Source organism: Arctopsyche grandis, chromosome 4 (assembly GCF_051622035.1).
Source record: "Arctopsyche grandis isolate Sample6627 chromosome 4, ASM5162203v2, whole genome shotgun sequence".
NCBI lineage: Eukaryota > Metazoa > Arthropoda > Insecta > Trichoptera > Hydropsychidae > Arctopsyche > Arctopsyche grandis.
This window is the reverse complement of record NC_135358.1, coordinates 14,522,504-14,550,407: the sequence shown is the minus strand read 5'-3', so window position 1 is coordinate 14,550,407 and position 27,904 is coordinate 14,522,504. Positions and strand designations below refer to the sequence as shown.

The 27,904-nt window shown below is 33.2% G+C and overlaps 4 protein-coding genes across 4 annotated transcripts in view; 2 read left to right on the top strand and 2 right to left on the bottom strand.

The window, feature by feature from the left end:
• LOC143910971 (uncharacterized) overlaps positions 1-3,040 on the top strand; it is a 61,368-nt gene extending 58,328 nt beyond the window's left edge. The window contains exons 7-9 of the mRNA XM_077429633.1: positions 2,044-2,139; positions 2,221-2,305; positions 2,379-3,040. Of these exons, the coding sequence (XP_077285759.1) occupies positions 2,044-2,139; positions 2,221-2,305; positions 2,379-2,499 (302 nt within the window). The 3' untranslated portion in view covers positions 2,500-3,040. The remainder of the gene's footprint in view (positions 1-2,043; positions 2,140-2,220; positions 2,306-2,378) is intronic.
• The window catches only part of LOC143910247 (zinc finger MYM-type protein 1-like), a 396,863-nt gene that overhangs the window by 192,906 nt on the left and 176,053 nt on the right, over positions 1-27,904 (top strand). The window lies entirely within an intron of this gene.
• l(2)k09022 (HEAT repeat containing 1 homolog l(2)k09022) lies at positions 2,978-10,626 on the bottom strand. Its single transcript, XM_077429618.1, has 5 exons — positions 10,513-10,626; positions 8,775-9,956; positions 3,854-8,371; positions 3,355-3,774; positions 2,978-3,267 (listed from the first exon to the last, which is right to left on the bottom strand). Exons 2-5 carry the CDS (start codon positions 9,938-9,940, stop codon positions 3,075-3,077), a joined length of 6,297 nt encoding a protein of 2,098 aa, XP_077285744.1. The 5' UTR covers positions 9,941-9,956; positions 10,513-10,626; the 3' UTR covers positions 2,978-3,074.
• Ppt2 (palmitoyl-protein thioesterase 2) lies at positions 12,019-14,399 on the bottom strand. The gene is made up of 6 exons (XM_077428991.1): positions 14,169-14,399; positions 13,872-14,013; positions 13,697-13,804; positions 13,449-13,620; positions 13,259-13,360; positions 12,019-13,159 (listed from the first exon to the last, which is right to left on the bottom strand). Exons 1-6 carry the CDS (start codon positions 14,337-14,339, stop codon positions 12,961-12,963), a joined length of 894 nt encoding a protein of 297 aa, XP_077285117.1. The 5' UTR covers positions 14,340-14,399; the 3' UTR covers positions 12,019-12,960.

Below are 27,904 nucleotides of genomic sequence, written 5' to 3'. Positions count from 1 at the left end.
GAAAGCTTGGGAAAAGCGTCAAAAGAACCCACTAGAATGATTCGGAAATCGCATGAGTTTATTCCGAATTGTTTTCCTAGGTATTGTAAATTTGTCGCAATTATGTGAAGTCGTTGTTTTCGAGACGCGAAGTCCTGACAATGGAGTTTCCGTCACGGAAAAGCGACGCTTTGTTTTTCTCGAACAGAGAAAATGAGTTTTCCTTTGTTTTCGAGCCCGTCTTCGTGTCGAATCATAGTTCAAAATCCAAAGCGATGGTTCAATCGATTTTTAGAAAATAAGAATCAATCGTCGCACCTGTTGGACGTCCCACGCCTATGGACGAGTTGTTTGTTTGCATTTTTAAAATGTGCACCATCTACTTACGTACATATATTTGTGTACTATGCACTATTAGATATTGGATAGCTATAACATACAAAAGAAAATCGACTGATTGATGGCTAATTATAATAATAAAAAATCAGTTTTGTTCGAAATGCACTATTATATTTTATATATTTGGATTTCGGTATATAACAGCTAAATTTTACTAAGAAATATCAAGCGTATTGGTACTATACATATATTTTTAACCTTATAATTTAATTGTATTTTTAACCTTATAATTTAATTGAAAATTATGAAATTTTTATTGCTTACAATCGCAATAGCAGCGTGAAACGAGAGAGAGAAAGTTAATATTATATTTTTGCGGATGCGATTATGTATTCACGTAAATGGAAAATTACCCGTCAAAAATGTTTTATTTGGATGGAAGTTTTCTTCTGGGCGCTTCCGCGTGTACCAGTTTTCCCGTAACGTTTTATGCGGATATATTATATTTAAACTTTCCCCCGAGATAAATTGATAGCTGAGCTGTTTTTTTTTTTGATTGAACTTTCTTTTTGTTATACTATCGCATACACATACATATAAAGCAGGGCTTTAAAGCATTTCAAGCGGAGTCGTAATAAAAAATCAACTGACTCCTTTTAATTATTTATTTAATTAATACTATTGCGTTGTGTCAACTAGTCTCCAATTTTATTGTAGCAGATCCGGTAATAAATTTAAATTTAATAATTTCTTTCATGAATTTGAATTACGTTAAAAATAAAATTGTAAAATTGTGTCGTGGCCAAAGCAGATTATTTCCTTCGTTTCTGATGTATATTTTTTATTCTCATTTTGTTTATTAAATTGATTTGTTTGTATATGAAATTCATACACATGCACTATGAATTTACTTTCATTACCAATAATTCAATAAATTGGGTAACATATCAATTAATTTTCAGTGATTTTTTTAATTCCTTTAATTTTTTTATATTTCAAATATCGCTATTATTTTCGTTACCAATAATTTAATACGTTGGCAAGAAAACTTCTTATTAAAATAGTTCTAGATGGAGTTGGAGTCAGAGTAAATGTTGGACCGACTCCACAGCCCTGGTATAAAGTCTAACTTGCAGACGTACACTGTTCAACAAAGGATTTCTACGATTTCAATTATTGTACGTCGTAGTTGCGTTATAAATTCATTGATCCATGTTTTGTGTACTAGTAATACGATTCAAGGATTTTCTTTGTTGGAAAGGGATCATCCTCGCAATTTTCCAAATTTCGACGCTTTGTGTGTGTATGTATGTATATATATGTAATTTGGATCATATGTTTCTACATGTACAAAAATTCCCTAGTAATTTTATATTACTTTGTAAAATTTTTATTGTTATTATTACAAGGCTTTTATATTTCACTTCGAAAACGATTCAGCTGAAATTCCTACATTCTTCTGATCGTTTTGAAACTTTGTTATTTTGTGCGGTTTGGTCAACGATAGATATTTAAATTAATTCCGCCAGTACAATGGTGAAAAATAATCGTAACAGACACGTTTAAAAATGCAAATATTTTGATCATCTTGACGTTTGGTGGTCAGAAGCCTTATATGTTTGACGTTTCGCCACCCTCTCGTTTTGTCAGATTTTAATTGTTTATAATATCTTATAATTATTAATGATTTATGCAAAAAAATAAAGCACGTTGTTAATTTTACAGAACAAGGCGTCAAGATTTGGGACGGCAACGGAACTTACGTGGTGAACAACACCAACAACTCTGTAGGAAACCAGCATTCTAACACAATGCTCGTCGGTTAGTTATATTTATAAATATTTTGAATGAATTTACTCAAATGTAACTTTTTATACAATGTTCTTATTATTTTATTTTCAGACGTTATCATACCTTCTTTAATAATAGCATTTTTATTCCTCGGCAACGCAGTAATAGTATTTATCATCTTTAAATATCGAAAAAGGTGAGTTTGTACGATTTGAATTAACAATTTAATTGTTTTAATGATGGTTAAAATGTTGGAATTTGGATTTCAGAAAAGAGGAAACAATGGGAGAGGATGAAGAGTTCACAACTTTGACGAGGGAGGCTGTTGCTAAAAACGGAACAGTATTACAAGAACAAAATCACGATAACAACGTAACAAATTCTGTATAATGATTTAAGTTTAAAATTTTTTACTTTATCTGTATTTTTATTTAAAATGAAAATTTAATTTTAAAGATAATGTGTGAGCATTCTTTTGTAAAAAATATTTATAAAATTATTTTCTTGTGTTCAGTTTTGCTGAAGCTCTGCTTTTAAAAACTCTCTTTATCTACTTTATGATTGTGTAAATAATGGATATGATCCATTTAAGATTAAGCAAATACGAATCAAATATTTAAACAGATAAAAATAAAGTAGGTAAGCAGAGTTGACTATTATGTAAAAGTTCAAACATTGTGTGTTAGATAGGAGTTGAGTCTGAAAAAAATTTACATAATTAATTTTAAGGAAGAGATGGATGCCCAACATAATTAAGATTTATCCGGCCTGGAAATTGTCAATTTTAGGATCTGATTTCAGTAATAGTTGTGTGCTAAGAAAATGATCGATTTTGAGGATAAAAATTTAAATAAATCAAACAATATTTACCATATATACAATATGTAATTATACGACGAATTCACAATAAAAAAATTCTTGAATTAATTTTATATTTTGTTTTTATTTCATCAACATGTGAAATGTTAGAAGTATTTTTGAAGCGGTTCTCCCAAAACCGCTTCCAGAGTTTGAACAGCTTTTTGTGTGGCTGCTTCGACACTTTGAACCTCATCTTCCAATAGTTCAGCTAGGAAAGGCACACTCTCAGGCAGAAGAGGCAACCAACTATCTCCTAGTTTTGTTGCCATTTCACGCATACATTCCAAGCCCAATAACCTGTGACAAAAAAAAAAACACAATGAAACATTAGAAAGTGAATGAGCGGTATTATTCCAATCAATTTCAATATATAGTATTTAATACCTGATAGCAGCATCGTTGTGTCTCGTTTTTAAGAGAATTTGATAATTTAATGGCTTCCAAAGAGAATCATCAGCAGTAGCAATAGCAAATTGAGCAATGCACGGGATGATCAAATCTTTTGCACGCTTTGTTAAAGCATCAGTACCACTGACAGTGTTATCTAGTTGATCTACCAACGGTTGCATTATCGTTTCAAATTTGTCCTTATTGACAAAGTTTTGACTGTCATGTGTGAAAACAGAATTCAACGTTTTGAAAATGTATTCAACAAGTGTTGAACATTTTAATTCTGAAGAAAAGTATAGAGTTTCTGTTTTGCTCTTATTACAAGCGTCCAGAAGATCCACAGAATTTTTCACAAAATGACTTGCGAACAAAATGAATAACCCGCGGAGACCCTCAGCTATAGAACTGCTTAATCTGAAAAATTCAATTTAATATTATATTCAATAGCATAATTAACCAAAAAAAAAAAATAATAAAAAATGTAAAGACATACCTATAAAATGTTATCGCTCTTTCTTTATTGTTTCCTTGCATATCTCTGATAGACCAATCGTATATTTTAAAATACAAAGGTCTGAATGACGACTCTGATAGCTTGAGTACAAGAGCAACGAGAGCTTTAATAATGTATTCCTCAATCTGCTCAATCTGTTCATCGGTAACGTTAGTATTATCCGCATGATCGCTCCTAAATTGCAACGCTGATATGAAGAAGGTGGTCAAGTCATTTTGAAGTGAGGTGAATTCCGGCCCAGTTACTCCGGCAAAACTATCGGCCAACATATTCATCGCTGGGCCAATAGCATCATAGTTTTCTTTCCTCAAGAGCAAACTATAACACTGGCTTATGACGGGTATTAAAACTCGGGGTTGAATCGTAGTGGATATTTTCTGTTTAATCATGGATAGTTTGTTTGCTATGGCTGTAGGTTTAGTCGCAGACTTGTCATCCCACTTAGCAGACAAGATGGACAGTTGATACAACAGTTTCTCCAAATATGGACTCAAGAACAACGGGATTGTTTCGACTATTTTGTAAACGGCCGTAATGACACTGAGAAGAATCAACTCGGGCGTATCTGCACTAGTTTGCGATTTTAAAATTTTGATTAGAGACGGCATGAATTTCGGCAAGCTGCTAATAGCGTGAGCTTTTAAGTTACTGCAAAGTTCTGCTAAACATAGAACAAGAGACGCTTGCAGGTTTCCGGATATAGTCGTTGATTTAATTAAGTCCGTCACATAGCTTAAAATTGGTTTGAATGTGTCTGGTTCATCTTGCGACAATAGTCTAACTAACATTTTGAGCGACAATAGTGCTGTTTGTTGATTTAATTCTGTTTCTTGCTTACTTAGTCCTTCAGGAATTTCATTAATTTCAATATCTCTTATAATTCCCATAAGTGGATCCAGAACAGTGAATAGTAATTCTTTATCACAATCTGCAAAGAATGATGCATTGTGTTGCAGTTTCGTATTTAGTAATTCCATAGCTTTTCTTTTCACTGTTGCTAAATTGTGCATCATCAGTCCTCTGATGACAGTCACAAACATTTCGACCGTTAGAAGATTGTTAACATTGTCTAACACTTCATAGCAGTGATGAAGCATGACTTTCCAGTACTTGGCTTGAGGTTTTCCAATGTTGGAATCGGCAATTCTCGAAACGAGTTGGATGTAAGTGAGAGTGTTGACGATGAATGTTTTATACAACTGTTCCATTTCTGATTGATCAGCATCAACAGAAACACTATGAATAAATACTTGTGATGATAGAAGATTATTTACGAATGTTACAATTGTATACTTGAAATGGCGCAATTGTTTAGCATTGTGATTGCTGATAGAAAATATAGCATTAGGATTAGCATTATGGATTTCAACACCTTCGGGTTTGTCTTCAGGTAAATTTTTCAGATACAGCAAAAGTTTAAGGCAATTTTTCATGATAGTTTCTGGAGAAAATTCACAGACTAAAGACATTGCGAAATCTAAACGTCTCACCGGTTGTTCTTTATCTGATAACTTCCTCTTATGTTCGTCAATATTCTTCTCTTGCATGCCATGTATTATATGTCCTTCAAACAGAATGGCTAAGAACATCCAAATGAAATGATCAGCACTAAGAGTTTCGAGTAGTTTTTTGAAGAGAGGAAGTCTACGATGCTCGGGTATATCCAATACAGCGTCGACAAATATCCGTAGTACGGGTATGACACGTGATTCCAATTCAGCCAATTTCTTATCATCCAATTCGTTGATGTCATTACATTTGACCAATATTGGTATGATAGTTTCGATGATCTTCGTTATGATTTGAAAGCTGTATGCATCGTCTTGTCTCAATATGGACGAGCCGATGAACGTAAATATTGCCATCATGTACTGTAACACTTGGTTGGGGGACATTGAAGCGATTTGAGCCAGCAACATGAGTGCATGATGATGCGTTTGAGGATTTTGCGTTCCTCTTATACAGAGAATTACAAGCTCGATGTCCACTATGTTTTTGAAAGTAGTTTTTTCGGTGATTTGCGGGTTGATTCTCTGACAACAGTTTAAGATTGATGTTAGAAGTAATTGCTTCGAATATTCGACAGCTGACTGCTCTTCAAATTCTAAACATTTCTTCAAAACGCCGAACAATGCAGGTAACATATTTTCAAATCCGACTAATTTTTTCTTGCTTTGAATATGCTCTAACAATGATACACCGATTCTCCATTCTTTTCTATCAAGGATCGAGAGAGAAAGAGTTGATACTTTCTTTCTAATTTGCTTATTTTCAATGTTGTGGACTGTCAACGTTTCCATTGATTTCAATATTGACAAAAACTGCTCAGAAGAAAGTTCGATTCTTTTGATCATTTTAGAAGCAGCTGATGTGATTGCCGCATTTGATCCATATAAAGCAACATCAAGAACTAAGTTTATAATATTTTGGGCTTTGTTTAAAGTCAGTAATTTAAAGAAGTCTTCATCAATTTGTTTCATCATCAATACACAAACAAACAGAGGATTATTACCATCATCGTAAATGATATTCTTACATTTCAAAGATGTTTCGATCAATTGCCATACAGAGCTATTTTCAATGGATGCTGACAAAGTTGAAGGATTTATACGAGAAATAATGTTCGATAATAAACAGGATCGGTGGATATCAACATCGGATGTCATATTTGCTATTTGATCTAACAAATTTAATGCAACAGGTGCCAACGATGTCAATATATCGCCAGAATTAACATGAGAAAATATTAAAACCATATCGGCTCTAACATAATATGGAATCGCATCGTCCAATATTATATTAATCAAGGAAGTCATTGTATCTTTCATTGGTTTTTTAAGCGATTTTGCCAATATTTTTTTGACCGATGCCTCCGGGGACAATAGTGTGTATATAGCCAATGATAGTTGATTATTATCAAGTACTAGTTCTTCTTTTCGAGACACCAATTCATTCAGGAAGACAAAATAACAATGATTTTTATTTTCAAGCGATTTGTTTAGTATCGCATCGACAATTTCAAATGTAATATTTCTTATGATCTCTTCAGGTGAATTAAGCCCCAATAAAATTGTAGTGATTAAAATATTTGAATCATAAAACCAGGAAAGATCGTCCTCATTTTTAATTAAAACGTGTAATATTCTCAAAGAACGAATTTTTATTGATTCATTTTCAATATTTTCTGACTTCAATGACAAGTATTTGATAACAAAATTAGCAATGAATTCTATTTTTTCTTGATTGCTCGAATTACATTTGTTAAGAAGTAATTTCAAAACGGAGCTGAAGAAGTGTCTGTATGGTTGAAAGTGATCACTTAATGCAGCTTCATAAATTTGAAGGATAAAATCAACATCCAATGACCTATTACTGAAGTCGATCCATGGCTTCATATCTAAAGTTACATTGGTATTTTTAATTAATATGTCGAATAAATACGATACGCTTTCAATAGGCAGCTTTGATTTGGCTGCTGTTTCAATGAAAGAGCCAATTGTGTTTCCAGAAAGGCATACGGAATCTCCAATCGACGTTAAATCCACAGACTTGGTAAACGTAACAATTGTTTCAAGTACATTAACATTTTCGAATGAAGCTCTATGTTTTTTCAAATCGAATGATACCAATATTATTATGAATAAGGCAGACACATAATCTTCTCGGGATATTGAGTTTAAAAGTTTTACTGTGCTAGAAGAGTGTGGGAGCCATAGGCTGTGCTCAACGGCATTCAAAACAACTTCAGATATGGTTTTATGATCTTCTGTTAAAAATACCATTGAAATATCTTCAAATGCTGTAATTTTCGTACCCAAAGGCGATTTCAATAGTTTAATAGCCTGGTCAATGTCTTCATTTATTGGAAACATGTAAGGTAAAATTGTCAAACAGGCATGTTGATCTAAATCAACATCGAACACACACAACAATTCTAGAGCTCGAGACGCTGGTTTTCGCCATTGAATTTGTGAATGACCCTTCTTAATAACACTTGTAAGATGATCCACAAAAACCTCTCTTCTGAAGATTTGAATGAAATAGTTAACTTCGAGTTGTAACATAGCAGAAACTACTTCCGGATTATCATCAGCTAGGCGATAGTTAACTGATTCAATCAAAAATTGTTTATCCGCCTTTAACAACTTCTTGTAATTACTTATTAAGAAATTCACTGCTTCAACTCGCATGTCCGGATTATGATGATATAACTTTTCGAATAAATAAGTATCACCTAACTTTTCCATGATCTTCGGAGCGAATCCTAATATATCATTCAGAGCTTTAATTTTATCTTCTGAAAGTTCCTTGTTAGTTTTCAATTCCAACTTAACAACTTCATCAAACTCGGTTGGATATTTTCTTTCGATATTTTTCATAAGAGTAGAATACCATGTTTGAATGGAACATTTTTCTTCAATAGTACTGTCGAGGATTTCAATGTCGGAATCATAATCTTTATCTGTTTTACTCATTGAATAGCAATCAATTGCACATCTGCAAAAAATAAAATAAAATTAAAACATACATGTATAGATTTCCCTCTTAAGAAAGATTGAAATCACAAAAATATAACGTTTTGAGACTATATTTGGTACTTGTTGGTTATATGGGCGCACCGAACATCAAATATAAACACTTTTAATAACTTTACTTTTACGTTGACAAGAAAAGTCGATCTTACTTAAATCGATCAAGTTGGAGTTGGAGTTACTTTAAATTATTTAAAATATGGAGCTGTCGAACAGAAAATAAAGCAATTATATATATATGTGCATATAACAGAAAATTATCTACTCTGATTCTTAGTGAGCTTACCAAGTTAGCAATGTATATAGTGAATGTTCATTTGAGCCCATATAACCAATTAGTACCCTAAATTTAAAATGAAAGAAATTACTTGATAATCTTTTTAGCAGCGGCTCCATTGATATTGATTTCACTGATGAGAATTTCAGGTAATTTCGCAAATCTTTTGAAGTATTCTCCGTCCTTTTGCACCAATGGTAGAATTCCACGCAAAAATGCGATTAAAAATTTTGCTGTATCACTTCCATTGTTGATGAGCACGTTCAGATTGAGGCACAACATTTTCATATGGTTAGGCGTCAAATTGGTGAAAGACTTTTCTGATATATCGCTTATATTGTGTTGTGTGTCAAAAATTAACTGAAGCAACAATACGGCTTCATAATGCAGGTCCGTATTAAATAAAATAATTTTGTTTATTAAATGATTAATGATCTTTTTCTTTAATTGTACTTTTGTAACGAGCTGTCCTGTTATTATATATCCGGCTGCTCGAACATCGACAAACGGGGACGATAAGCTATCTAATAATCCAGGTAAGATGCTAGTAAGAAGGGATTCCGAAACGACTGGAATATGTTCAATTGTCCCGACTACAGTTGAACAGTAAAATGCAAAAAGGGTCGTTAGTATATCAGCATTATCGCCAAATTCTTTAATCGTCGTCATTGTCATGTCGGATATAAATCTAAGGAGTGCCAGATTTGATATGCAGTGATTAAATAAAACTTGCTTCGTTAGCGGTATTCCTGGTTTCTTAAGAGGTGCCAACCAATGCCAGAAGTTAGTAGCGTCGCCTAGTCTTATAATTTGTAAGAAACGAACAAATATCTTCGTTTCATGATACGGTAAAATCAAAACGAATATATCATCCTTGTTGTATTTATGGATTTGAAAACGGTTGATCAACCATTCCAAAGCTTTGTGAGCGGGTTGCAACAGAAAATAAGGAGAGAGTTTCATTAAAAAGCTTCTGATCGTTTTGTCTAGCCTTTCATTCACATCTTTGGTTTGAACAGATCGCTCAAAATCTTTGGAGGAGGGAGAAAACAACGTCTTTTCATAAATGGCAAATGATGGGTTAATCTTCTTTAGCTCTGTGAATCCACTGATACCAATTTCATAGAATGTTTCCCTGTCTAGAGATGCTGCAACCTTGGGTTCAAAAAGAAGAGACGCCTTTTTCTTGGTTTCTTTGAACGCTGACGACTCTGGAGCAGCGAGTTTTTTCAACTGCTGTGCGAGAGACGTCGCCATCGTTGGAATATTTTAACTGAAAATCAATTAATTTACATCAACTATGATATAATATAAACTATTTAACTTCACTTATAATTTTTTTTTTTTTGAACAGGATGTTCATTTTCAATTTTTTTTATTAGGAATTGTTTTAAAACAGTTTTTCAACAGGAAAAAAATTAGACAAAAGTAATTAAAATAAAAGTATTTTCTAAGTCTAGAAAATGCTTTTTTCTACTTAGAAATAAAACAATTTTTCTTGTGAATAAAATATAATATAATAGTGGTTTTTGGTTTCGCTCGTTGTTTTTAATATAAACCGCTTAAACATGGCTTATATAATACTAAAAATTTTATTTAAATTTATTTGAATATATATTTGTTTTTTATTATAATTAACGTCACGGATTCTACCACTCAAACCTTACAAAGCCTCTTTCGAAATTATATATCAGATTTTAACCAAAAAAAACGTGGATGTGACATGTCACATGTATGAAGAGATTGTTTAAATTATGAACTTAGATTGGAGTTGATGGTGATAAATTTGACATTTGGCTGATTTAATCAATAAATATGTTGAAACTTACTGTCTATCTTTTAAATATCCGTTGATTCCAATTGAGAGAAACCGGTAAGCAAACACAACCAAACGAAGAGCACGTGCGCCAAAGCTGTCAATGGCGGACGGCTAACGAATGAATAACTTTCCAGCTAGTACACATGTTTAAAAATTATTCGACTGTTTTTCAAGGTAAACAGACTATTTCGCTCGTTGCGATCACACACACGACAATTGTTGCCATGAAAATCTCGAATGCAGAATATCTGGCACTCGAATTCTCGTTAGTGTGATAGTTCGTGTGACTCTCGACGGGTGGAATTTTCTAGTACAGATACTCCGTGATCAAGATTTTAGTAACGTGTACAAAATTGCCCTAGTGAAAAGTAGTCATCGAACCGTTACTCATACACTATCTAAGCTAAACTAAGCAATCCCCAAATTTATAAAAAATAAAATAAGGCTATGTTCATTAATCCTTAAGGTCTGTTCATACCTAGTCAGCACGTACCGACTTCAGCAGGTATTCGGCCGTACGAAAAGTATTCTTTGGTACATTTTGTATGGGTATATTCATACCATCCGCCACGTTTACGCCACGGCAGGCTTACAGCAGTACCCGACATTTCCTGTTCATACCTTACAGCAACATCCGTCAACGTATCGTATCCGTTTTTTTGGCCATCGTGGAAATATACACGCGAATTACGTGCCATGAGTCAGCCGCTTTGCTGTTTTGGACCAATTATCGATAGTGATAGTTGACAGCTATTCAATCTTTCGACATGGTTTCGGCGCAAATATTTAAAAAAAATTAAATTTTTTACGGAAATATTTAAAAAAATATTGTCCATCATTCACAAGCTCCTTATACAGTGTCCAAAACTCTCCTTCGGTTTTTCTATTTTTTAACATGGGATGCACATCAAAACGCCTCCGTGCTTTTTTATTGCCTTCTTGAGCTTCTTCTTTCAACAACAACGCGATTATACATAATTTTTCGTTCGATAAACGCCGAAACATTTTTGCTGACTTGTATTCTGACGCGTAACTACGAATGCACGTGTATTAATATATTGAAACGGAGTCGTGCAGTGCTGAAGCCGTGCAGTGCTGTTAAGTATGAACAGACCTTAAAAGATTTTAAAGTTTTAATATAAAATTGTTGTTAGTTAATTAAAAATCTTTTCTGTCCTCAATGATGTTCTTTTTCACCACAGGCGGATCCAAATAATTTTGCCATGCTCCCCTCGCTTTGTATATAAATTATTATTCGGTAATTGGATTATTAGTCACTGAATTCAAATTGGCCAACTACTTGTTTCTCCTAGGTAGGTCTTTATCTAAGTGAATTTGGAATGTATATAGATACATAAATATATTTAAATTATTACCACAATGCCATTGGTTTTTTTTCGAGTAATTAATAAATAAGCATATTTGCTTGTGGTGTTTAATTCATACAATCACACTATATTTAATCGCTATTCACATGTATACCGATATACGTAGTGGTAAATGATACAATGGGAATCTGCAGATATTTTATTTCAGAAAAATATGTAATAGGGGAGATTAAAAAAGGCAAATACATGGTTTTGAAATTTTATTACAAGGAAAAAATTTGGTTAAACTGGTATAAATACATTTATCACACGTTTCAGTCACTATTAAAATACACTTAAATACATAAAATATATATGATCACAAATATAAATATGATCATATTTTTAAAACCTATCATGAATGACATAATAGATTTTACATTTATTTATTTGTTTCAATACTTAAAAAAATGCTAAAATATAAAGAAGCACATAAAATTTCACGAAAATAGTTATTTATCCATATGACATATATACATACATATGTAAGTATATATGCATGTAGATAACGTGAAAAAATATTTGAACCCGAAAAACATTACACAAGTATAATAAATTTTTAATGAGCGATAAATTTTACTAAAACTTAATTTTAAATATGTATGCTAATTAAATTTACTGGACATTTTATATATGCACCTTATGGTTTTTTCAAGTTAAAATAATATTACGAGATATGTACAAAATATTTTTCTATATAAAAATAGTTGAAACACTTTGACTAGCACAAGAGCCTCACAATATTGATAAGTATGTTTAAAAAATGTTAGTCCAAAGAGAATGATAACATTTATTAAAAATGCTAAAAGCAAGAGAAAAAATTTGGTGTAAGTTGTAAAGGGACTTCACTACAAGCAAAAATAAAAAAAAACTGTCCAACATATAAAAATTCAATTCAGGTATTAGCTTAATCTAGTTAGGTTGGTGAATATTTATTTAAAATATTATTGTACTAGTGTAAATTGAAATTATTTCAAGTAAGACCTACCTACAGATCATTTTTCCATAAATTTAGCATTGTCATAGATAGAAATTATTATAAAGTAAATGAGTATTTCAAATGTACATATTTTATAGAATCTTTGTGAAAGTTAATCTAAAAACTTGAGTAAGTAATCATCAACAATGGATACGTTTAAATGCCACATAAAATGGTCTACCCCTGGAACGGTGATAACATGAAGTCTTCCACTTTTATCCAAAGTTTTCAAGCCTAATAAGTCTTTTTTATATATATCTTGAGATTCGAAGTCAATGACTGTTTCATTTAAATCAAAGTATCCGAAGTGACTGAAAAAACACAACAGACATAAGCAATGGACTATCAGTTTATGTACATATATATACATATATGTATATATGGTTTGAACAGTCATTATATATAGTTACCTGCTTTGCCATGGTGTAATAACTTGATCATCAGGACCACCAATCAAAACCATATTTTTCAATTTCAAAAGACCTTCTTTAAATTGGACACTTCTATCAGACCTAAGGATTATATATTTAAAATATTGTTAGTATTAATTAGCAATATATAACAATGCAAATGATAATGATATAAATAATTATTACATACATGATTGCATTATTCACGTAAGGCAAAAATATACTGTAATTGTAAAAAAGTTGCTGATGTTTCGGATCGTTCCAATAATTTCCAACAGCAGTATGTTGTCCAACTCGAGAATAAAATAATTCAAAAGCCGTGTCTCTCACTAGGCCGGGGAAAAACAGATGTAGAAAGGCGGCTGAAAATATACAAAAATTTAACATAACCATCCATAAATAAACAATATATTTTCAATTTTAATAAGAAAAACATACCACCGTATTGTCCGCCTTGTGGTGAACTTAACGAAATGAAATTATGTACAGTATGATTGAGAAAATTTTGCAAAATTACTCGAGATATCAGGCCTCCTTGTGAATAACCTTTAAGCATAAATTGTTTTTAATCATTTGATTGAGTAGAATTTTGTTTTTTTGAAAATTAATATACCAATTAAGTGTATTCCATCAGGATGCGACGCTGATATGTTTGCAATGTCATTGCCAATCTCTTGAACTTGATGCCACATCGGTTCTAAACTCGACCAACCACCAAATCTTTCAATATTATAAACTTTGGTTCCAGGATGTAACTAAAACAAGAGTTACGTACATATCGTTATTGTACCCTTGATTTTGAAATGTTTTCATTCTAACAAAGATAAATGGCATATATACGTCATTGAATCCATTGAACTCTATTATGTATATGAAAGGGTTATCAATGAAGGTCATGTTATTTAGATACCTCTGTAATTCTGTCTGCTATCAACTCCATGCTTGTTGCTCCTGTGAGGACTCCATGAAGAAGGACAACTGGTTTGTAGGAGTATCCTCCACATATTAACGAGACTAATCCAATTACAACAAAACTAAAGCAAGTTACTTTGATCGACGACCCAACACGTCGAGATGCCATTGTTTACTGAATGTGACGTTCCAGAACTGTCATTGTTGTAACAATGATCGTAACAAAAAAATATGCGTCCATAGCTGCGACTTTTTAAATTGATATATGTTTCTATACAGATTTCAGTATAGAATAATAAATTGCTTAAAAATATTGAATAATGACATAAATAAATCATAAAAATATCTAATATTAATTTTCAAAACATCTTCAAGTTCGGGAGTGAATTAAACATTTTTCAGATACTGAGACAGTTTGTTTTGCGTAAAGTGCTCAGATCTCGCATTTGATAATAATAATGTAATTTACGTGTCACGAACGGTAGCACTATTTTCAAATTACCGAGTGATTTGATTCCCCGGGGCGGTGGGCTGGGCCAGACTCGAAAGGGCGGTCCGACACGAGACGGCACTGCTCTCCGTTGCCGCGTCGAACGCGTAATTAATTAATCAAAATGGAGATAAGCAAATGCTTCACCCCGGCTCGATAATTGCACATGTAAAAATACCGGTCACGCGAGCCAACAGAACATGCTCAGCTTTCGTGTCACCAATCTTGAGATTTAGTATAATTTGTTAAAAAAAAGTCTGTATGTCAACATATATGAAAGGGATTTTGATTTGATTTTACAATTATTCATTTTTAATTATAAAATCAAGTTCTTTATTAATTTATATACATGAATTCAATAATGTGTAAATATAATATACTTACTTGAAATTCATTCAGTGTTTTTTAAGGTAAATAGGTGCCCATTACGTGAATCATAAAAGTCCATCAAGGAAAAAATCATTATCGGGTAACGACGCGTTATTAATTTCAATCTATCTTCTCCCCCCCAGTTAGCGAAGACGGTGCCGGGAATGCGCCACAATTGGTTTAAATAATTACTTACATATGTCAAAAAGCCAGGTAATTATGTCACATCGTGTTAACTAGACCGACGAAATGTTATCCAGTCACGACAGCGTGGTTGGGTTAGTTAGTTACCTACGTAAATTCTAGATTGCGCACTTGACCAAATGTACACTTAATTAGTGAGCCCTCCCAACCCTCGTTTGACGCATTTGATAGTTTCGGAGTCACTAATGTCGTCGCTATCAACTCAAATCAAATTAACGGTTGAAATAAAAAAACGCTACGACGTAAAATTTTATGTGGACTTTGAAAGTGAAGGCGACTTTGATGCTTACATTTTATTTCAGGTTATATTAGTATGAGATGTTTCATTTCATATTTTATATGTACTACATTCCATCAAATTGAATAATTTTCTCATAATACGATACTAACATTTGCTTTTATGTAGATAGTAGTACGTATTAGAATGCAGATTCCAGGCATTAAATCTGGTTATTTTTAAAGACGCTTTGGCTTAGCGAAGATCTGAAATTCCCTAGTTAATGTCGAAAGGATAAAAAATTCATCAGAAATGTGTCATCGCCTTTTTATCGTACATTTATGACAACATTTCAAATCTATGTTATGATTACTCAGCTTCAAACTAGTATTTTAAACCAGCAATTTTACTTACAATTCAAGATATCAATACCCTAACGTGCAAACCTGTAATTATGAAATCATACTTTTTTTTAAGAAAGTATCAAAACTGTTGTGTCGACCTGTGTTTTTTCGATTTTTATTATATAACATTATCATCTACAGCCATCCGCCATCCACTGCTGGATGAAGGCCTCTCCAACACGCTTCCGCTTGTCTCTGTTTTGCGCAACTCTCACCCATCTCACCCCACACATTTTCCTAATTTCGTTTATCCATCTTTCCTGCGGTCTTCCTTTTTCCCTTTTGAATTCTCTCTGGTACCATTCTAGCACTCCTTTTGTCCACCTTTCGTCCATTCTTTTATCCACGTGGCCCACCCATTGCCATTTCAATCTCTTCACTCTGTCTACAACCCTTGTCATACTTCTCACCCACGTATTTCGTTTTCTGTCTTTCCTCGTTGTGCCAAGCATACAACGTTCCTACTTACTTCTTTGAGTGGATTGGACTTTGTGTAGCAACTTGGCGTTCAATTTCCAAGATTCACATCCATACGTCATCACTAGCAAAACACATTGATCGAAGAATTTTTTCTTCCAGCAAAGTGGCATTTTTGATTTAAAAACCGCATTCGTTCGTCCAAATGCACTCCATCGCAATTTCATACGTCTCTTTATTTCTTTTTCTTTAACCCTTTGAGTGCTGACGTCTTTTCTGTTGAAAGCCCGCCACGCTGAAAATTTCGCCAAATAGAATTATTTAGAAATCCAATAGAAAGCTGGTATAAAAACCCTAGAACGCTACCGTCGAGGATTTCGAGTTTTACAAAGGTGTGTTTAGACTCTCTAATATATCTTGCAACAATATAAAATAAACATAGTTCCATCTTCTTCATCGTTGTTAAAATGTAATGCTCATAATCTAAATGCCAAGCCACAATCTAAAATACTCAGCAGTTAGAGATTTCCATCGATAAATTCTGCTACGGTTATAAATTCAGAAATTCCTTTGTCAACCAGTCTTTATAAACATTGACACGGATTACACGACCCATGTTGAATGTATTATTTTTTATCAATGCTACCTGGAAAGGCGTAGCGGGTAGTATTCTTGTTTTTTTTTACATACATACTTAAAAAACAACACCGATTTCAGAAAGTGTATTTTAGGCTTATGGACTTGTTGGCAAAACGTCGATCGGCGTTGGTCAGCATTCAAAGGGTTAATATTATTAATACCGAAATTGATCATGATGATTTTTTGTATATTACAAATACAAATCTTTTAAGTACACCAGTATTATGTACATACCTATATACATATGTACATATATTAGTTGCTTCGTATTATTAAAAATTACCATACACATTTCCAATTGGACTTGATTCACTATCGCACTGAATTTTCCATGTATAGACAAGGCCAGAGAGAATCTTTTCCCCGGTGGTTTAAAATGACAGGGCGTAGTCGTCGTGTCCATTAGTCTTTACTGATAAAAAAAAAACCCACACACAACATGAATATATAATTAATGAACAAGTTTATATCATAGCCTTCTGATAGCATTGTATTACATGTATTATACGTGTGTGTGTGTTTGCTCGTTATTCGGGCATGGAAAGTAACGACGATCGTTTCGAGTCATTCTGTCAATCATGGCGTGCATTTTATATTACGTGGTTGGTTCCAGTCGGCGTGTATGTGTTCGGGAATGGTTGGCATCTAAAGTTAAAGTTCGGGCGTTTTCCAAAATAAAAATGGTAGTAACGGGCAGACATTTGGGGCGAGATGATATCTGAATATCATGTTGACACCGGAGGAGAAAGGCGGATAGCATTATATGGACTTCGTACGTGTTTTTTGAAAACCTTTTAAAGTTATTGAATATGTAATGGCGCGGCCGGACGGGGCATGCTTTGCGCCAAGAGAACCGATACACCATTTGAACACAAACTCGCACACCTATGTGTGAATATTATATTTATTTTGCAGGATACCTACATACATATATTATACATGTATTCAATTATAGTAATTTTCAATCGTCTGTAAGATGATATAAGAAGTTGTGGAAAACATCGTAAACTGTGCATTTACATTAAGAAGCTGAGGAAAACATTCATTGGGATTTACATGTGTATTTGAAAGGATTTTGATTGTATGAAAAAAATATATAAGAACAAAAGAATAATTTTAAATTTAAATTCATTTAAACTGAAACAAAAAGTATTTTTTTTATGAAACGTAATTTATTTCGTTTTTTATTAAAATTAATAATGAACATTTGAATTATCTGATATGAAACTTGTATAGGGGTGTCAATATGCATACGTTTGATCAAAAACTTACAAAGCGAGCATTTCATATGCAATGAAATAATAAAGATAGTTATTTTATATACACGTATAATACAGGTATATACGTGTATATGTACGTATATATATATATATAATACTATGTATTTGTATGTATATTCTATGTAAAGGGCTCCTGTCTGAAATGGCCCGAGCTTTCCGTGGACGCTATCTCCGCTGTCAGGCTACCACATCTCTCGGGAACTGACAACACTGGAAACACTACGAATACTTTCACCATCGCACATGCATATTATACGAATACCCGTGAATCTTTCATATACTTATTTAAAAAAAATCGGACATTTGACACAAATCGGATAGACATGTACCCGATACAACCCTAGGCATGGGGTGGATGTACTCATCAAATGAAAACATTGGTTTGGGTTTTTGTTAAGAACACTTTTCACATCCTGTGCCACTGTTTAAGCCATTGTTTACCAGTATAGAGGTCGAGGGTTCAAACCCCAGCCGGAATCGAGTAATCATTCGATTTATATATATGTATGTAGGTATGCTGCTGGCGAAATCTGGATGGTTATTAAATCCTGATCGATCGTCTCCGGTTAGAGTTTGCTAATTTATCTACCCTAATTATTGTGATCTAATAAATGATAAATCGGCACCTTTCCCCCCATTCTTTTCTTGCAAATTCGTCGCAAATGTGTTTAGAATTTATATATAAAGTTTGAATATGTCACGTTGGGACAAACTGTCATGGCACTTATGGTTAAAATGAAAAACATACATATACCTATAAAAAAAAAAAAAAATTGAATGTGTTAAATGAATTACACTTATTTATACTGTATTCTGGAAGGTAATTTAAAAATGTAAATTGAATTGAAAGGTTAGTTAAGAGTAGTAATGAAAATAAGAAAAATTGGCGTAGTATATAACTTGTTTCATAAATAAATATACATAGCAAATCAAATGGTGAATTTCTTGTATTACAAGAAAATCCAAAGTTTTTCGGTAATCCAATAATATTGAGTAAGTTCTTTAATTTCTTGCATATTACAGTTTATCATCATGTTAAGATAATCATTCAGAATCTGGATATCTCGTGGTTAATTTAAAAAATTTCCATATTTACATAATATATAGCTTCAAGTCGTCATAGCTAAAAAAAGGATACAGTAAATATGAATGCAAAATAAAACTTGATTAAAAAACAAAATAAATAGTAGAACATGTTTAAGATCTCAAATCAAACAATCCCTCAACCAGATCAGTATATTTTAGATTAAACAAATCCAAGTTAACAGAAATCTGGTTGAAGAGCTTTTGACTTTTGATTTGAACTGGACGACTACTTAGAGAGATTTGAAAGCTAAAAAGTACTACAAATGAAAGATAAAATACCCCACTATAGATTTCAATATTCATTTTGAACAGGAAATTGACATATTTTGAGACATTGACCAAACAACATCAAGATATAGAAAAATCGGGCGATTTAAAAAAACACATATGTATGTATATCTCCGAATCTCGAACCAATCAACATTTTTTATTACCAGATTCGTGTTCACTGGGTATAGATCTATAAGAAAAGTCATATCTCGTCTCCGAACCAAAAAAAGTCGTCATTTTTCGGACAGTGTAGTTATTTGATGAAAAAAAAATTGGATATTCAACACATTTTTTTATATACATACATATATAGGGTAGATGGGGGAACAATTTTTTTGCGGACCGTTCCATATTGCGTCCTTATAAATATGGTCTCCCTATTTATAAGTAATATGGTATTATTACTGTGAACAGTGAATATGATCTTAGCTGAATTCCTGAAGCATTTTATTGCTTTCTATATGATTGTTTTCAGATTTTCTTTTTGAAATTGTTTAACACATTGTCCGATGTCGACTTAATTGAAAATGAAATTAAGTGGATTGAAAGCCTTGAGCTATCTCTTCCAGATTCTTTAAATACGGAATCCTTGTTTAATATTTGAGCGGGTCATAAATCTATTGAATAAGTGATTTCCCGTTGGTCCGATAGATATTTTAATAACAGTTTGAGCGCGGCGTCGTCTCCCAAGCGAGGATAAGCACTTAAGTGCGCCCAGAAGAATCGTACCGGGAAACATGATATCATCCAGACGGGAAGACGTCCCGTTATTTTCCCGTTTATATTTTTCCCTGTCAATATTTAATGCGGCTAAACGGCGACCGGCCGCGAGCGTGTGTTTGTACGTCCATATGTAGAAACATGTATGCGAACATATTCGTTTATATGGTATCAAAGTATGTATGTATGTATCTACCTGTACAATACAAGTATGCGGTCTCCATTGCGACAAATTTCAACTTGAAAATTTCATATAAAGATGACTTTAATATAAGTATAAAATAAATCTGATCGATTTAATTTTTTTGTGTATGTATGTATGTGTGTATCAATCGTAAGGTCAAAATTAAGAATTGTCACTGCGTACACAGTTTTTATTTTTACCGGGGAAAGCTCTCTCCAGGAATTGTACTACAAGCTTCGGCTTAATATTTCTCTCGAGCTGTTGCAATATTGTGACAGTTGACAGAAGGACAAATCGTTTTGCGACGTTCACCTCCTCCTAGTCCTCCGTGGCCCTCTCCCACCCCCCTCGCCTTTTATGAATAAATACGATCTTAGGGGTTGTTATAACATCGCGGAAACGTCCATCCCCCATTTGTTATTCCCGCTTTTTTTTCTATTTGCTCTTCCCGGCAATAATTTTAAGCCGTCAAGTGACCCTGTTGCGAATTGGAAAAAAAGAGCGAACGGTTTCGATGACGTCGAACTTGAGCTATTTTTTTTTAACATGTTTCACGAGCGAAACTTTTCGTGTTTTGTTTTGGTAATTGAACTGCTGCAATTAATCTTCTACAGAAGCCAAATATATGTATGTATATTAAATACAAGTACTTCAACATATCATACAAACATGAAACAAAAATGAAAACTACCTTGAAAGCAAATAATACCCACTTAATTAATTTTAAAGTCAAACATTTGTATCCTAATGAACACAATTTTGGTGGCTCTATCAATTCCTATCGATTTGTAAATACTCAATTAATATTTTGAAACCAGACGATTTTATTTTTTTTTTAATCAATCAATCTGCTAATCTAATGTGCTATACCATATTACTCTAATGCGACGATAGAACTGGTGAACACATAATCGAAAGCATTACATGATAACTAGAGGTAGGATAGTCACAATGCTATCCATTGTTCGGCAAACCTTTAACAATGCATTTACAACCTTTGAACAATACACGGCCCCCTCAGGCTCCGGTGACTAATGATAACCATTGATCTATGCTGCTGGTTAATTATTTTCTTTCAGAATATTGAAAATTTCTTAGATAAATCAAAACTCAATAATAAAACATCGTTACCATCATTGACTTAAACCGTACAAGTCAATTGTACGTAAGCTTTGTGAACATAATTGAAATTAAGAACAGTTTCATTCATTATGATCACTTTCGCGACTTCACATTAAAATTTAAATTATGACGCAATACTAATCATGATCCCTCAGTTGACAAAATTATACGCTAACCACTGAGCTACATAAGTACATATGTTGCTGATTTATTATATTTAATAATTTATAACTTTCGAGATAATCTCGCATTTTATTTATTTAAAAATACATGGGGGAGGTAGCACATCCGATGGATGGAGGGCTTTGTCCATCAACTTAGAAAATTGCAAAGCAATAAATTAAACATACCTACATACAAACATATGTATGTAGAAAAATTAAAAATATAAATAGAAACAATAACAACAAATAAAAATTAACAGTAACCGAATAAGTAGAAAACCCATTAATTTTTAGGAAATCTATAAAAACCCATTGATTTTTAGGAAATCTTCAAGTTTGGTTTTAAATAGGTTTAAGTTAGTAGAGGTTGCTTATTCTGTGATTGATTGATTAATGAATTATTATTATTATTTATTGTGTAATTGTATATAGACACATACATATATTGTGTTGTCATTATTGTTTTATCACTATATTATTTTTGTTTGTTTCGTCATACACAGTTTGTATTATCTATTATCTACATATATATTATTTATATGGACGAGGGGGATCGCATTATGCTCCCTATCATCTGGAATTAAAGTTATTATTATTATTATTCATTTGGTAGACTATTCCAAATTTTATCGTATATTTGAAAATAAGGAATATCTGATTTTGTTTGAAGATATATCTTTTTGGAGTCTGAGTATGACCTCTCAGATAAGTGGTCTGATTAAACATTAAGAGTATAATCACGTAGGCAAATTGTTTTGCTGGAGCCATATGTACAATGTACCAGTGGTGGCTCGTCCATATGGGCTTCGGGCTGCAGCCCTCCCAGTACAATACAAATGCATGCTATTTTTGTCATCTATATGGGCTGCGGGGCTGCAGACCTCTTACTATAGTAAATATGAATGCTAGTTTTGTTTTCATTTGATCACCGGAATGGTCAATAAGCTACATACTACAGCCTGATTGATCTCTGCAGACCCCCCCCCCACTGAATATGAATTACTGAATATGAATCACTCACGAGCCGCTGATTGTATATACATCACGTAGACATCATACATTTTATTTGAATTTTAGCCATAGTATTTACATGCTCACAACTAAACTGTTTGCAAGTACTACTTGACTTGAATACTCGGCACTTACTGAGCATACGTAGAATCTTTTCCGAAATAAACTGATCCTTTTTATGGTAGGTGGCCATAGGTTCTCGAATATTCGTAGTTTTTTTTTGCATGAGCACACAGGTATGTCGGTGGTTGTTCGTATATAAATAAAGGATTAGTGTCGAGAGCGGTGAGGATTGGAAGCAGAGGCGGACGCAGGTGAATGATGGCGCCCCCGGCAGTCGCCTCCCCTGGGGGTAATCAGTCTCCAGCGACTGGATATTGCGACATCTCACGGCACCTCGATAAACTGCCTCACACAGGTTAACCCTTATGCTGCCCGACGAACGCACAGATATCATTGAGGATAAAATCGTGCACAGGCGACATGCACGCAATATCGTCGAAGTCGTATTGCAACCCTTTGTTGAAGGATATGTGTATTTAAATTTATTTTAATAAAATTAACGATTCCGTGTATTTTCTGCATAGATATGACAGCGACGAATCATTTGGGAAATTATACTTTTATACGGACGATGGGTACTTTTGATATATGACTATATTGTTGCATCAAATTAATTAACCGTAAAGGAACGTCAGTGCAATTTTAATTATCAACTACAATCACATGACGTAATTAATCCTTTTGGATGATTGCTATGTAGTTCGTTATAAATTGAAACGTTGCTTCGTCTCCATACTCTTTGCCTGTTATTAAAAAATACATTTGAAAATTTTTTAATGAATTCTACAAATGAATCATTCAGCAAAAATGATTTTTATTTCTGCTTTATAACTACATACTGTAACGTAACGATTAAGAGAGGCGCTCATGGACCGATGGTTCACTAGCGCCGATCGCCTGATCTCGCGTTGACGTATAGATGAGTCCAATAGGAACGCGCGACTCATTGACCAATAAGATCTCGCGAATATCTGTATGCGTTGAGCGCCCGATATGTTTAAATATTAGGCATTCTCGAAGTGTGATTCAGTCGGGAACTGGCTACCACCAGAAGAGCATCATTAAATATCTGAAACCTACCTGATTGTTTTCTTGTACCTCGACTTGACTCCCCTTACCTTTGAATACTCTTCAATACATATGTACATATGTACATATTAAACAGGAAAAAAATTGATTTTACATCAATATTTATAAGGGTTTTCTGTAGTTATAATATATTTTATTTTGTTAGGGCTATTTTAATCACATAAAATATATTTTATATATTAATTATATTATATTTTAATTACATAAAATATACAATTTTAACGAGATAGATAAATATCTTTTGGATGAACGATTTGCATGAGTCGTCAAATAAAGGAGAATCGGCATAAAATATAATTATGGACTCACTTTAAAATCAATTTGACTTTATTTTAAAATAAACTAAAATTTGCACATACATATTATATTTAATATCTCAGATTTCATCTTGGAAGTGCAAAGCTTTGTATTATGATGAAAGAGCGTTATATAAATTTACAATACATAATAAATATGTACACGGCAATAATACAAATTTAATTCTGTAATTAGATCTATTTATAATGTATTCTAATTAGATTTTTCAAAATTTTCATAATAATAATAATACATTTGTAATATTACCAAAATAAAATATGTTTGAAGCCAAGACTGAGGTGTGCAACTCATATGATTTTGACTGTAAAATATTATAATTTATAATTTGATAAAGGTTATAAATAATATTTATAGATAAATATTATAATTTGTATATAAATATTATAATTAATATTATATTTATAGATAAATATTATAATTTGATAAAGGTTATATTATAATATTTATAGATAAATATTATAATTTGAGAAAGGTTGAAAAATTTCAACAATATCCTAATCTGCTACATCAAATATAATCAAATGTGCTGTAGATCTAAAATAAATTTCGTATTAAAAATATTCGAATACACGCATTTGGGACCTCTAAATTCAATTGGTAAAACATTATATAAAATAAATAATATATGAAGTTCATAAATATAGATATCTTCCATTTCTTCTACTATTGACTTAAGCATGTCCTTGACACGTCCTCGCGGTTATAATTCATTTATTATTTAATATTAATTTATTGGAGTATTAAAGGAAAGTATTGACAACCCTTCGATTTTGTCGGAGCTTAAATTTTGTGCTTCTGAATGTGGTAGGGCTTTTCGTCATCATCGACTTTTCCACCATATTATTGCGAGAACGTCTGATTTTGCTAACTCGACTCTTGTAGATGCAGTCCGGTCCCTTAACGTGATAGATAAGCATTTGGACCTGTTTGATTGTCGTGTTGATGATCTGGTCATTTTCATGAGATTCAACACGAGTCTATTTGAATCAGATGAATGATTGATAACTTATTTATTGTTTTTTTGTAAGACTCATTGAGGTAACCTGTATTTATATTATTATTAACCTGTATATTATAATATAAATCAAAATAAAATAAAATTATATGGTTTTACCACTCCAGTTTAGAGGTAAAGAGACAATTATTTATGCCCATTTGTCTCTATACTGGTATACATTTATACATTTATCTCTATACTGGTGAATATATATACTGGTCTCTATACATTATATAGACCAGTATTATCTCTATACTGGTGAATTATGGACGAAATACAAGCAGGAGACAATTAAGTGGAAAAAGGTACAATACAACTTCTACGGGCTCTCTTCGGGCTATCTAAGGGTTGAAGCGCGTCACAGATGTTTGTAGAAGGGCACGTGCTTCACTTTGAGGTCATTCTCAGGGTGAGAGCGATCTCCCTACGTCGTCCTGTATTTGTATCGTCAAACTGTTTGCTTACTACCGCGTCTTCTCATTTCCGCTCTTTTTTGTATGTTTGGTAGATGGAGCTTCTCCTCCGAGTTTGCCATAAGTTGACTTTCTTATTATTATTATTATTAATTATGTATTATTATTATTATATTTATATATTGTAACATTCATTTGTATTATCTATATATTATGACGGGGATTGTATTCTCCCTTTTGTCTGGAATAAAATTATTATTAGTATTATTATATGTATCATTTATTTCCAATGTATATGTGTAGTCCTTCAGAAAGCATATTTTACGATCCCATTCAATACTGCCACAATCCATATCCGATGTTTAGTAATGCAAGTAAGTGCAAGGATATGTTATACTCGAATTACGGTTTCTCATATCCCGACTTAATCCACTGCTGTCTAACGTAAGCGTATTATTGCACACTCTAAAGACACTTTATCGTTTATATATGAATGTGGATTTCTTTCCGGGAACTTTCAGACACAAAACGCGTCCTTCGTGATTTTCCACCGAACGCGTTCTTTTCTTTTATATGGCAAGCAGCGCGTGAGGTCGCTTTTCGCGCGCGCACCCCGTTTACGAGCGGACGATTTCCTACGGGAACCGGAAGCTCGCCTACCGACAAAAAGCCAACGAAACCCAGTGTTAATAAAGCCTTTATGCGACCGGACGCCGCGGACGTGTTTTCGTTAAAGTTTCAAATCGTTTTGCGGATTTGGCCTGAGGTCGGAGGCTCGCGGATTCGCGGGTCCGCGACCGCGTTACTTATTCACGGGGTCGCACCGTGACTCGCAGCTTTTTTACGTTCCCGGATTGTCTTCTTTTTTTAAAGCTCCGCTCGAGGTTTTCGACCGTAAACTGGCGGTCGAATGGAGAGCGGAGCTTGCATGCGGATTAGACCGGAAGTGCCGGCTCGGTTCGCCGGGAGCTTTTAAAACTTTCAGCGCTCCGCCGACAAAGATGCAACTTTCCGACGGGTATCGACAGGTGATAAGTGCATCGTATCTCCGAGTGCATTATCGTAAAGTTGCAGTGTATCCAAGTTATTCCATCGCTCCCCTCTCGTTCGTCGATGCGAATTTGAGTGGTGTACAATTTAATTTGCGTGGAATACTAGCGGAGTTGCTCGTTCATAATTTATAAATGTGTACATACACGATAGTGATTTAAATCATTGATGGTATTTTATATATGAGCTGTTATATTTGAAAGTAGCGGAAGTCCAATTTTTAGTTCCAAAAACACTATTTCTGTTTGAATTAGAAGCAGGACCGGAAGCGTGCTTTTTCCAGGAAACAGGGAGTTTTGGGTCTCTTTTCCAGGAAACAGGGCAAACTACGAAGCTAGGAGCATAAATAAAAGATTCATCATAAAAATGAACAATGCACGGCGAACAATGAACGGCGCAAAGTTGGTCCGCTCTTTAGTTATCACACTTTTAATTCGTCATGTCCAGAATCTCGGAAAAGCAGAATAAACGTATTTTTTTTTAAATATTGTAAACTGCAAAACATTATGTTTAGCGTTTTGCCAGATATTTCTTGAAATGAAGAAATGTTGATTTATGCCACTTTCAAACATAATGGTTCATATGTACGTAGATTGTAAGTAATTTAAATTTTTTTAAGTTAGTAGAAACAATTTTCTTCTGGGGAACAATTTTTTGTTTATTTTTTACCATGATGTAATTACGGGCTCTACCGCTGAGCGACACCTATGGTATTAAACTTGTAAATATATAAATTTACAGATTACAAATTTGAAATCATAGTCAAATAGTGGTGACAAATAGTAGGTAGGATGGTTTTGCCAATTTGATAAGGAAATGATTCAACGATGGGAATCAGATAAATTGTCAAACTCGGATAAGAAGTGATCGACTCGAATCACAAATATCCAATTTTGACCGACAGCACTGCAGAAATATTATCACGACATCTATGGTCAACGTTATACATGATTATTCAAGAACATTATTAAACATTATTATTCAAGACCAATTACAAACATCAATCATTAAACATTCAATTTATCATAGAGACGTATATGGACAATTTTTTGCAGCATTTTTAAATATTAACAAATTGTGAGACGCCAAAAACTCAATTTTTACGAGAAATAGGACAGGATTGCCAATTTGTTGGAACCGTTTTTAATGAAATCAGATAGATTGGAAAACTCTGAAAGGAAACGATCGGCCTTGGAGTCACATATCCTAGGTCTGGCCAGCATCAAA

Bases quoted from the DNA above. Each gene is read 5' to 3' on its own strand.
- Ppt2 (XM_077428991.1), bottom strand. From the start codon at position 14,339: ATGGCATCTCGACGTGTTGGGTCGTCGATCAAAGTAACTTGCTTTAGT. The intron at 14,014-14,168 runs GTATCTAAATAA...CTCTTGTTTTAG, and splicing joins TAGCAGACAGAATTACAGAG to TTACATCCTGGAACCAAAGT. The intron at 13,805-13,871 runs GTATATTAATTT...TTATGCTTAAAG, and splicing joins TGATGGAATACACTTAATTG to GTTATTCACAAGGAGGCCTG.